The following is a 12,723-nucleotide window of genomic DNA, read 5'->3' on the forward strand; positions in this document are numbered from 1 at the left end:
AAATGTAATATTTTGATCTCATTCATGATCTACCTTATTCAGAAATGTAATATTTTGATCTCATTCATGATCTACCTTATTCAGTACCATATATAAATATCATAYCACAGCATTTCACAGATTCTGATTTCAGTCATTCTGGAGCTTTTCAAAAAAGAGACAGTGGAGGARACACAAAGCATCTAAGTCCTGATACATTTCAACAGACCTGGGACTTTTCTCTAAAAATAAATAYATAAGTTTTCACATTAAATTCTGTTAAAAATCTCACCTGAAAGAACAGTATGTTATAAAAGCTTGGGATGCACAAAATAGAAATGCCAACATAAAAGTTTAATTTTGCCCCACAGTGACACAAGATTAACCTATAGAAAGCAACTTTCTTATGAAATTTATAGTTTTTATTTGAGTAACATAGTAATGAATGCTATTCACATGCATAAATACACCAAGAATAGCCAGATTCTCAAGACAGTAGTTTCATCTAATACATTTGCAGTCTAGTAAAGACTACATTACAAATACTACTAGACACAACCTGTAACACTTGATGTGTGGATATTTAACAGTTTCTATATTCATCTGTTCAATGTCCCTAAGTGATCTTCAGCACAATTAGCATTTAAAGCAGTGTCTGTTCTTTCTCAGATCAYGATTGATCATGCAGCACAATGTTGAATTTGTGAGAACATTTTCAAAGGAAGAGATTGACAGAAAAATAACAAGGAGTTGACTTTGCTACACAAGGAGAAGCTGAATGATGGAGGACTAAKTTTTTACTGAGGCCTGCTGAAACAGCAGCAAATGGAATTCAAAGATTGACTGCCTAAGCAAATAGCTTCTGGATAAATGTTCTCTTACTCCAAGCTTCCTCACGTGTAGAAGTCCTGATTTCAAGCATGGATAGGTGAAGCCCTAATATTTCAGATTTAGAAAAGTTTGAGGAAGAACAGGATGTTGTGAAAATCTCTGTTCCTGGCAAGAAAGTTCACCTAGGCTTCTATATTGCCTAGGCTAGAGCCCAGTTTAGCATGCAAACAAGATGCAGAAGATTTGTGCCCCTCTCCTGTGGCCAGGAATCTATGTGTTACTTTGCAATAACCACGTGTTCACTACTGCCTCTGACAACAACCTCCCAAACCAAAATGCCATCTTTTCAAAGAGTTCCTACAACTAAAAACAGTTATTAAGTAAACTATCAGCACGCAGAACCTGAGTTCTCTATGAATGAGAACTTTATACCTTTCCYAGAAGTAGACGGCCTAACTCCAATTTCCTGCAAACACTCACACAGATATAGCAAGCCTCATCACAAGTGAATTATACAAAAGCCTTTCAGGAAGTGACATACGCATATACTTTATATATATACATTATAGAAAATTTTTGTAGTTCAGTTTTTAAAGAATCACCTTTGCAAAAGATATCAGAAGAAAGTTCATGGAATCCATGTGTAATGGGAACCCTCTGATCCATTTATATAGCTGATGAAAAATCTGCAACTGCAATTAGCCAGTTGAGAAAGTTGACTATTTCGCCAGCTTTTCTTATTGGCCTGAACAGAGAACAATTTCTTGGGCTTGAAGAAAGCAAGCAAAAGAAAAAAAAATCCTACTTCAGTAATCATTTAACTATATGATGGCTTAAATGTGACTTGGCAGTTAGTTTTAACTGGCAATAGTGTCTTTGTGTTTGGTTAAAAGAGTTTAGGGAAAAAAACATTTTTCCTCATATTTTCAAAGGAAGAGAAGATTTTCAAGTCTTTTTACTAGTTTGTGAAGTGCATACAGACAATACTATTTTGTAATGCCAAAAATGATAAAAAATTACTTTGAGAAAAATATTTTTTCACGATAGAGACTTTGCCTATTTCTGATTCAGGGGATTCTGTGCATATGAATTCATAAATACTATGCTCCACTGTCTTTCTTGCCAGAACAAACTCTTTTCAGTTGTCCCGTGTGACAGGACAAGAGGCAATGGGCAGAAATTGAAGCACAGGCAGTTCCGCCTGACCGTGAGGGGGAATTTCTTCACTGTGAGAGTGACGGAGCRCTGGACCAAGTTGCCCAGAGAGGTTGTGGAGTCTCCTTCTCTGGAGATACTCAAGGCCCGCCTGGATGCAACCCTGTCTAACATGCTCTAGGTGACCCTGCTAAAGCAGGGGAGTTGGACTAGATGATCTCCAGAGGTCCCTTCCAACCATATCAATTCTATGAACTAGGAGGCACCAGTTATGAGTTTGTCTTATATTGTCCACAAACGGACAGTCCGTAAAGCAACCGTCAAGTATCTTCAGGCTTCTTCCATAATCTTAGAGGCCTCACCAATGGCAAGTCAAAACAGTGAAACACCTTCTATGAATTGCTACACAGAAAAATCTCTATGGTGCTTAGTCAGCTTCCCTTTATTTGTAAAACAATGTAGGTGCCTAAAGCTAGCACACCCTTTACCATTTTAAAATTCAGCTTTGAAAAACACAGGAAACAATCTCCATCTTTCCATCTTACAGAATTTTGTCTCACAGTACAAACATGGGAATAGTGCCCAATTATTGTTAACATGTGACAGCCAAAAGCTATCCCTCTACATGCTTCAAATTTAATTCACGTTTTGTGACCACATCTCCTTTTGCTAAGTTGTATCCAACCAGTCAAGAGGTCACATCCAGACACGTGCTGCCCCAGATGGTACATACCATATCACAGAAGAAGTTCGCAAGCCAGTAGGTTTTGTATCCAAGGCCTGTGATGTGCTGCAAGCGTTTTGCACCGGATACTCTGTCTTTCACTACTGCACTTCCAATGGATGCGGTAAGGATAGAGAAACCCAACATGATACACAGCGCTACCCCACACTGACGAACATTCTCCATTCTAAAGCAAAATGGTATAATGGAAACACAATGAAAAAAAAAAAAATCAAGTCCTACTCTTCATCAGAAAAACCATTATTTTCCTGAACAAATACATAATAATTATCTGTTCATGCAATATAGGTATTGCCTAAGGAAGACAATAAATGTTTGGACCTCAATCCTGTATGCAAACACTATGTTTGTACACTCTCAACATCTCACTTGAGAACTGAAATAAGATAATGTCTTAATTTACAAGACTACACACAAGTTACAGGACACAGTCTGTGTTTCAAACTATGAATATTAAAGTGAATATTAAAGTGAAGGTTTTGCCACTATTTCCCCCTTTACAGCAAGTTAATGTTTAGAAACATGCCATTCATTTCTAACAGTTAATCCACTTGAGAATGCCCTGCTCACAAATACTTTTAAAGTGTAGACAGTAGTCTACGTAAGCGTAGTTCAGTATTTTTCTCTACAAAATAAAATAAACRTATCTGATATAAACAGTATATTAGACATATAAACAGCGGACTGAAGAAAATACTTCATTGATTGTAATTCAACTGTGCATCTCAAGTTATTACATCTACTGCATGCAACATATATGCTTATTAAATGAAGTTTGCACTGTGCTCACTGCAGCTCTTTTGTATATTTTAAGAGTTTGCTCACATTTTGTCCTCATCCAGGAAGGCTCCCCCATAGGGCTGGCTGTAAAGTGTAATCCCTATGAAATGGAAATGAAGGAAAAAAAAAAAGAAAGAAAGAAAAAAAGCTTAGTTAATAAATATTACATCAAGGCTTTAAGTTCTAGAGCACATAGCCTTTGAAATTCACAGGACAGTTTGTCTGTTTCTGGATTTCCGTGAACACAAAACCAGTCCTGAAACAAATCAGGTAAAGCAAGCAAAGCTGGAGCAGAAATTATGAAAAACAAAGTGGAACAAGAAAAAAAGAAAGGTGGAGGAAAAAAGGAGGAGGAGGAGAAAGAGAAGCAAAGCAARAGAAATTTGGAGGCAGGAGTAAGAACCAAAAGCAAAAGAATTGCAGCCATCTTGCTTTTGCAGCACTATTAACAGGAAACGATGCTCCAGCCAAGGTACCACCTTGCAAACTGTGCACTGGAACATAGCCTACTTCGAAGCAGYGCACGCAAGATTGTCCTATTGCCTTTACAAGTACCCCTCCATGAAGATGATGGGCAACTGAACAGACTCTGGACATGCAAGTTGCATTATCTGTTTCCAGCACCAGGATTAAGCTCCAAATTGCCTCTCCTTTGTTTATAAATTATAAAAATATGAAGATAGTATGTTTTTAAGATATATTTTTCTTCCTCTTCCTTCAATGAGAGATGGCATTTACATTGCTCCATAGGTTTGATTGGGTGAGAACACAAATTTGAGCTTATGAGTCAAACTGAAGACTTTGCCTGTAAACCACCAAAGACATCACAGATTTACATTTGACAGAATTTAGTTCCTTTCCTGTACTATTCTTTAAAATAATTTACAATAAACAATCATCTGAACATTTATGTCACATAAATATTATTTCACAACTAGAAAATTCTGTTTTGTTCTTTTTTGGGCTAATYTGGGGTCTCTTGGGCTAATTTATAAACAAAGGAAAGCCAGAAGCATTATAAGGTGTATTCCCATTTGGAACAAATTCACAATTTTAAGATCGGGTTTTTTTACCATTTTCATAGGAGAACAAAAAAGCTTTAGCTTTTGACTTAGTATTGATCACATCAGAATAATTATAAAAAAACTACTTTTGATACATGAATATAATTGTATAAATTGGCTCACAATATTATGAAATTTAGTTTCTTTATGCTTTGGATTTACTATTGCTCCAAACAAAGTATTATGTTTCTAATACAAAAATCATTACATTAAGTCTTAGGCATCTGCACTCAAGATAGAACCTGGACTGGTGCTGGGAAGTGAACAGACACCTAACAACATGCTGCTTTATGTCATATAAATAATGCCATAGAAAATATGACATTATTATTAACTGAGAATAGATATATCTCTTTCCTGTTTTTTTTTTTTCCTCGGGTTCACAGAATAAAGTGTTAGTTTCTCTTCCATTTTATATCTTCCTGTTCACACCAGCTGTAGCCTTTTGGGAGAACACTGAGGGAAATTTTTAATAGCCCTAAGCTGAATCAGTTTCTGAAACACTGGTCTCATCCATCATCTTATTGTGGTTGTGAGCTACAGAGATCATCCACCCAACACCTAAGTGACCCCTTTTCTTGCTGAAACCTCATTAGATAAGATGAATGAAAAGGCTAAATCCTTAATGAGCTGCTGAAAAAGCTCACCTACCAAGCTGTCTAACCAAATAAAATCTGCTGTTGAATGATTTCTAGAGTCTGGATGCACTAAAAGCTAATGAATAATTACAAGCAGTAGTTGCTTTTCTGCCTTTTGAACTGCAGAATTCATAGATTCAACTATGTTATATTTTGTTACCTGCATCACAGAGGAAATCTAACATAGAATCTAAGGTAGTATTTGTTCATGTATCTAATCTTCTTGAGTAAGGAAGGCTGCTATTGAAACTTGGTATTTTATCAGTGCTAAAGATATAATTATTGATTGCACATGGCTGATATTTTGCAGAGAAAAACTAGYTAAAATATCAGAACAGGCAAAAACATACACCTTACAGACTGAAACTATAGGGCTTTAAATCAAAAATATATCCTATTTGGAAGGCTGAGAAAAATCCTGAGTGGGCTCTGCATTCTTATGCTTGTTTTGATTCTTGAGTACAACCAAACTGAAATAATCTAGCAAACTACAGAAATGAAAACTGAACTCCAGAATTGAACAGGGTCTCTGRAATATAATGCGCTGCAAAACTGAGCAAAAAAGGGGTTTCCATTTTTGTTTTAAGAAAATGAAAAAAAAATAGGGTGCTGTCAATGCAGGAGTTGCTGTCCAATTGGTTTTCAAATTGTTCCTGACTTATTTTTGTTGTCTATTTACCTGAGAGCTGTGCCAACTAATAAGGTAACACTAACTGGAAATTCATAGARCATTATCAAACCAGCACTACCCAATTATGGTATCTTTAATGTAAGTCTCTGTTGTTCCCTTCCCCTCAAACCCAAAATAAAAATCTATCTTAATGGCAGCTATAATCTTTCTAGGATCTTTGACAAAAGGAATTGTTAGCAGCTTCAGATGAACTCTGGAGGGTACCACTTACATGAATATCCTGTGTCATATCTAGTTAGAGCCAAATTTCATCAAGATAAAACTCATCTTTATGCTAGTAAAGGATTCAATCAGACCAAATACACCTATATTTTTATTATCACTCCTTAGAGTTTTCACTCCTTAGAGTTTTCACTCCTTAGAGTTTTCACTCCTTAGAGTTTTCACTCCTCATCTTTAAGTCAAAAAAAATAAAAATACCTCTAAATCACTGTGCAGTTAAAAGCTGAAAAATACAGGATTATTGTTAAAAGCTGTACACTGAGGCCAAAAGGTAGTTAAATCAAAAGGAGATTCAAATCAACAAGGTTGATTAATCACTAGTAGATATACATACTGTCTGTAGAAGTCTTTCATGTCATTTTTCTAGACAGACTGTTTAAAGTTTTCTTTTCTTTTACAGCATTACTTTACCATTTCACTACAGCTACTCCTGGTTCTGAAGCAAAAACAGGCATATCAGAGAAACTTATTCCCGCCCCCCCCAATCAGAATTATGTATTAGCTGAAATTGCAATTATTTAAGGAAAAAGTACATTGTAGAAAGAGGTTGATCCCCAGAAATTGTAAGCTTTTCTGCTGATGGAATAGGCATGTGCATACTAGAACAGCGTCTTTACTTCATATCTATAGGATCCTATTGAATTAGAAATGAATTGTCAAAAATAGAATGAAACCAGACTTTCACCCTACACACAAACTGAAACCAATCTGAACTTATTTTTAGATCTGGCTGGAAAGAAAGAAGAAAAAAGGCTGATTTGCAGACTTTTAATCTAAAATAAAAGTTTTGAAAAATGGGAATTCTGATAACTTCAGAAGCACTAAAACAAAAAGTTATTAACATCAAATGTGCTTTTTGGAGCTATTAGTGTTTMGTTAAGTTGACAGCTAGCATCAGTTGGGCTTCCAGGTCCCTCTTTTATATCCCTTCCAATTACAGAGGAGCTTCCCAGAATTGTCAAGATCTTGCCTTCATGGCCAAGAATTTGAATGCTCTAACCAAGCTGTCTTCCTCCAAGCTTCAGATGATGAAAACCCTGTGAGTAAAATTGCTCCAACATGAGGGCTAACAACTCTAAGAGTATCTTTCATGAACAGAGTATGACAAGACTTGCAGATCTCCAGGTCCAAGGTAGACCTGCTAAATCACCTCCCTTTTTGCAGAACTGTGAGACAGGTAAGCCTGTCATGTGAACTGTGAGCTGTTCTCAGGTAAAGAATTACATCCCAGAAGTGCCCAAAGTTGGGGCAGTATGCCGGAAATTCAGGAAGGTTCTTCACTGTATTCCATGAAATAATCTAGGCTAATCTGAACTATATCCATTACTCTGTGTGGCCTTTCCAAGCTTTGACTGAAGAATTTCACCCAAGCTCTGCCCATTTGAAGTAATATTAAAAAAAATAAATAAAATAGGATTAACACCGCTGAAAAGTACTTCAATATTTATAAATATCTTATTTCAATGTCTTGCTTTTAAGTAGGCATTAGGTCAAATCAGGGTCCACTCTCGAGCTCACCTACAACAGAAGTAAACTGCTTGCTGAATTCAGAGAGAATAAGCACAAGCAGAGAGCRACCTATGTAATGCTTGCACAATTGCTTGTGAAAATTAATTCACGCTCAGTTACACAGGTTTAGGAAATTTTACTTTTTGAGAACTTAGTTAATTACTATTTGTTTTTAATATAGGAAAAGATCATCTATGCTGATGAAACCTTTTCAAAAGACTCATAGGGAATTAAATGTGCAAGACATAACTGAGACAAAAATGACTTCAAAACATGCTACAAAGAATAACTTATGCTCAGAAGCATTTGATGTGCCTGGAAGTAGCTGCCCTCCTCAAACCATCATGGCCTGTATTTACTAAAGGCACAGATGCCCCAAGAGGAAACTAACAAAATTTACAGATTATTAGATTGCTACTACACAAAAAGTAGCAGCAACAACCCCATACATGGAAATACACTGTTATATCTCTATAGTAAAGAATAAACAGAGGCTGTGAAAGAGATAATTGCCAKGAAAAAGATACAAAACTGATCAAAAAGCAAACTGCATTGCATTAATGTCTTTCTGTGGAATTATCCAAAGAATTCYGCTTCTCAAAAGTCATAACCATTTTCTAACAGTCAAAAGCCATTCAAATGGTACAGATGAAACAAAGAATTGCATTCTTGAAAACTAACACATACAACAGAAGAAACTTCATTTGATGAAATTTCATTTAATCAAAGAATGTTCTTGTTAAGCTCAGTTCAGTTCTGTGTTGAAATTCCAAATCCTAGCAAAGTACTAATATATGTAACGCTTACCTTCCATTCATTATTTTAATTTCTTCAATTTTTCTGGAGTTTTGCTACATTTTTTAGTATAATGACTTCTTTTTCTCCTYCCTCATTATCCAAAAATGGATGGTGAATTTACATAAAGCAAACACACTGGCTTATAATCTACTGGAAAAAAAGTTCCCTTGAATTTAAGGAGAAAATGATAAAATATCATCCTATAGCAAAGTAAGCCAACACAGTTGGTATACGCTATTTGCTAGTAGATGTATTTTTTTAATTAAAAAGTCCTTTGGTACGCTTCTATAATCTGTTTCTTCCTCAGTTTCTCCTTCTAATGACCTAGACTCACTGTCTTTACATWCATATCTGTTCCGATACAGCTGCTAGTATGAGGTAAAAATCACTTATTAGTTGCTTTCCTGCCCTTATGTACCTTTTTATTATGAAGTTGCTACAACGATGTTCATTTAATTGAAATCCAAACACAACCTTTAAGGATTTGTTTTTTAAAAAAATCTTAAAGTGTAGATGATAATTCAAAACTAAGAATGTAAATGACAGATAAACCAAGAAGTTGTAAACAACAAAGCACCTGTTAAACAGATGCACGTGCTGTTTATGCTACAGTTTTTTGAGCATTTTATTTGCAAGACTTATGTGAACAGCCTTCACAGCATAYTTTACTAAATCAGCCTTCACAATAGAAAAACAAATGCAATATGATTCAGCTGTAACTCTGTCTGCTCCTTTTCATAGATTTCTTAATGTAAAATGAAACCTTCCACACCTACATTACCAGCACCATTACGTACTCCTGACTTACTGCAACCAGAATGTTTCTAATTGCCCTATAATAACCTTCTGGGTACATCCTTCACAGCGAGTTGGTCACATTATTTTTATAGGCCTGGACTAAAAATTGTTACAGCTAACAATTCCAAAGCCCTGCATAAAGAAATTTAGAGCAAGAAAATTTGTGCCATGGAGCTCCTTATACTATATCAGGGTTTTAGTATTATATTCAGAGAATAACACCATGATGCCAAGRCTTCTTTAGACCTGTTAATCTTCTTTAAAATAAAAATGAAACACTTGAGAAACAAGTACCACCATTTCATTGATCAGAGAAATTAAGAAACATGATTGTATACATGTTAATTCATATGTGGTGTCAATTCACATAAGCATTGGTCTGGAAGGGAATGAAGCAAGATGTCAATCCCCATACAGACAGCACAAGCTGCATGTTTTGGTAGGACAYGATTACAAATTTGGAAATACAAAAGGGTCTGTAAGCTTCTTTCTGTTCACTCTTGGTATCACAGGTAGAAGGTGGTAGCCAGGGGTGGAAAGTTCCAAAGATTTTATTTATTTATTTATTTTAGTTTCAGAAAATTCCTTTCCTTTCCTTTCTTTCCTCTACTGTTTTTCCTACACAGTTCACCACAATGATATTCCTATGGTCTTTTATTTATTTATTTATTTAAAAAGAAAAAGGTTCACAGTTGGCATTCCTTGTATTGTCCAGTGAAAGACTTAACTTTACACAGCTGAGGAACAAAAGAGTATAATCATTTATTTATTTATTTATTTATTTTACTAGTCCTGGAATCCACATTATTAAGGAGGAAAGATGGGAGAGGTATAACACTTCAATAGTTTCTTCTCCTTACTTGTCAAATAAAATATATTATTATAATTGCAAAAGAATTATGGAGCGGAATATTAGTAAGACATTCCTGGAAACTGTCCATTGATGACAGAAACAAGCACTGACTTGCTGAATGTTCTATTGCCATCATATTTTCTACTTCCTACCATGGAAAGTTTAGAGAATTACATTGTTTTGGCTAAAAAGATATATTTATATACTAAATGTATCTGATTTGAAAAAAAAAAACAGAAACAAACAAAAATACAACTTGATAATCTCTACAAGTTTTTCCTTGACAGYTTCCTAACTCAGAACATCTTGATGAATGATTGTATCCAGAAATAACGTGGTTGCTAGACCACACTGCACAAATGAGCATCGTTCAGTAACATAGCGTCGTTCCTGGTATAAACCAAAAATAATGGATAATCCAAAGCGGCCAAAATTCACACTCTTACAATTGTGTAGGCACTTTTTTTTATTTTTTTTGAGCTTTATTAGAGAGTTGGTCCAAAATATGTGTTGCCATAGCTAATGTATAAACTATTAGTAAAAATAATCTGTATTGTACATTTGTGAACAGAAATTTGGATTACATTTGAACTGGGTCAGCCTGAAAGCTCTTCGTCCTGTTATACTAGTCATTAGGAGGTGCCAAGGGAAAAGAGCAAGAATGGAACAAATATAATTACGTTTCTATAGAATATTCTCCCAGTTTCCAAAATATTGCATTCAAGAAGTTCATGAGTCTGAGGTTGTGCTATTGTGCTTCATATCTCTTCTTTGTTTTTTCTTCCTCCATCAATTTCCCCGGTTAGCCTTTAAACCCATGGAGACCTTTAACATCTACAGCATCCTGCAGCCTAGGAGCTCCACTGCTTAACTATATATTGCATGAAAAACCACTTCCCGTTTGGGAGCTTTGCTTTTGCCCTATCTGGGTGCAACTTCCCATGTTTCTACTTCCTACCATGTAACCACACACTTCAAAATCAGCGGCTTTGCAGCAGGAATGAGGAGGACAGTGATATAAACCAGGTGATACTTGTTCTGCAGACAGTAGATGGAGATACAAGGGAAGAGCGCTGAGGGTCTTCATTTTTGAATGCCATTGTCTATAGGCTAAGCAGAGTTGTCCCCAAGTACCTTCTGTGGGATGTTTCATGTCTGTCTGTCTGAGCCTGACTCTTATCATGTCTTCAAAGTATCTCTTTTCTGCTCTGTGGCATGCTGAGTCTGTAGTACTTGGATCTGTATTATTTGACCTATACTGCTAATCATAAGCACCGTAACTGTTACAGATTTGAATGGAAGACCAGTCTAGTTTCCTTATGAATGAAAGCATACAAACATTTTGTTCCAGATTAGAATAAAAAAGATTGTATTTGTAACAAAAATGGCAATAGGTTGTTATAACTCTTGGTTTTTTAATAGGCTTTTGTGTGACTTTAAAATTTATGAGGAGGTATTTCTGTCCGTGTATAACAAAGTATTGCTATTTACTAAAAATTACAGCTTTTATTTTATGGAGCACTTCACAAGCAGCACCTCATTAATGATTTATATTTTATCTTTCTCCAACTAACCAGACAGAGAAAAAAAAAATCTCTACTAAACAGCATTTTACAGGTTCCTTTGAAAAGGACATTTAAAATTGCAATTTGCAAAACGATCAAGAGACTATAAAGCCACCTTCTACCAAATGTCAGCTGAAACTGGGTCTCTTGATCCCTTAGGCTTTTTTGAAGAACTAGATCTGAAATGAATGAGAAAGCCATATGAACCCTTAAATGAGCCCTTAGCATGAAAGGTTTTTTTTTTTTTTTAAAAAAAAATAATATTTCAATAAAAGTACTGAGATGAGGCAACTACTTCACACAAAGCCTTTTTATATTGATACATTTCTGTTCTTTGAACAATGGTGTAAAAACTCCTTTTTTAAAAAACCTCTGGGCATTATAGATATCTAATTCAGGTGACAACCACTCCTTTTTTCTTTATATAGTCTTAACTTAAGAGATAGGCAATATTCCTTTCCATGTATTCCAGCACGCTTAACATATATTGATGCAACTGTGTACAAGTAAATGTGAAAAATGACACAGCTTTACTTGATCAGCATTTCTATCTCAAGCTTTAGTCAAAATGTTGCCTTTTACTTTATTCTTCTTAYTTTTTTTCCTTTTTTTTCCACAATTACTTTACCTAATTCTGAAATGCAGCATTTCAGAGACTTAACAATATATAAATGTCATACACATAGGCTTAGAAACCAACCAGAACTGAAGAGTTTTGCCAAAAAACCAGCACATCTTGCCTTCTCTACTGAATCTTCTTTCATCTATCAGTAACTTTTACCATTTAACAGATTCATTTCCATGATTTGTCACTGGATTTATAACTTGCAGTAAGTATCAGCCAATAGTACTGCCTTATTAAACTAGTTAGGAAACAAAATGTACTTAATTTCCTTTCCAGTAGCACAGACAAGTTAATTCATTCCACAACAGAGAAAGACTTGCATAATGCTAGAGGTGGCTATCTACACGGTACTGAAGCCGAGTCATTTTCAAATGACAAGTATTCCTGCTGCACCAAAACAGATATCAGATCCATTAACTATGATAAACTTTTAGAACTTAATCTGGTCAATTCCTGTTCATGTATTTACA

At 35.3% G+C, this 12,723-nt stretch overlaps 1 protein-coding gene across 1 annotated transcript in view; it reads right to left on the reverse strand.

Annotated features, from left to right (window-relative positions):
• Positions 1-12,723, reverse strand: part of ABCA13 (ATP binding cassette subfamily A member 13) — a 202,159-nt gene that overhangs the window by 48,545 nt on the left and 140,891 nt on the right. Inside the window, exons 48-49 of the mRNA XM_085305455.1 lie at positions 3,536-3,590; positions 2,699-2,876 (exon numbers count right to left, since the gene is read on the reverse strand). Of these exons, the coding sequence (XP_085161581.1) occupies positions 2,699-2,876; positions 3,536-3,590 (233 nt within the window). The remainder of the gene's footprint in view (positions 1-2,698; positions 2,877-3,535; positions 3,591-12,723) is intronic.

This window comes from Rhea americana, unplaced genomic scaffold (assembly GCF_003343005.1).
Source record: "Rhea americana isolate MKP2758 unplaced genomic scaffold, rheAme1 scaffold_220, whole genome shotgun sequence".
Taxonomy (NCBI): Eukaryota; Metazoa; Chordata; class Aves; order Rheiformes; family Rheidae; genus Rhea; species Rhea americana.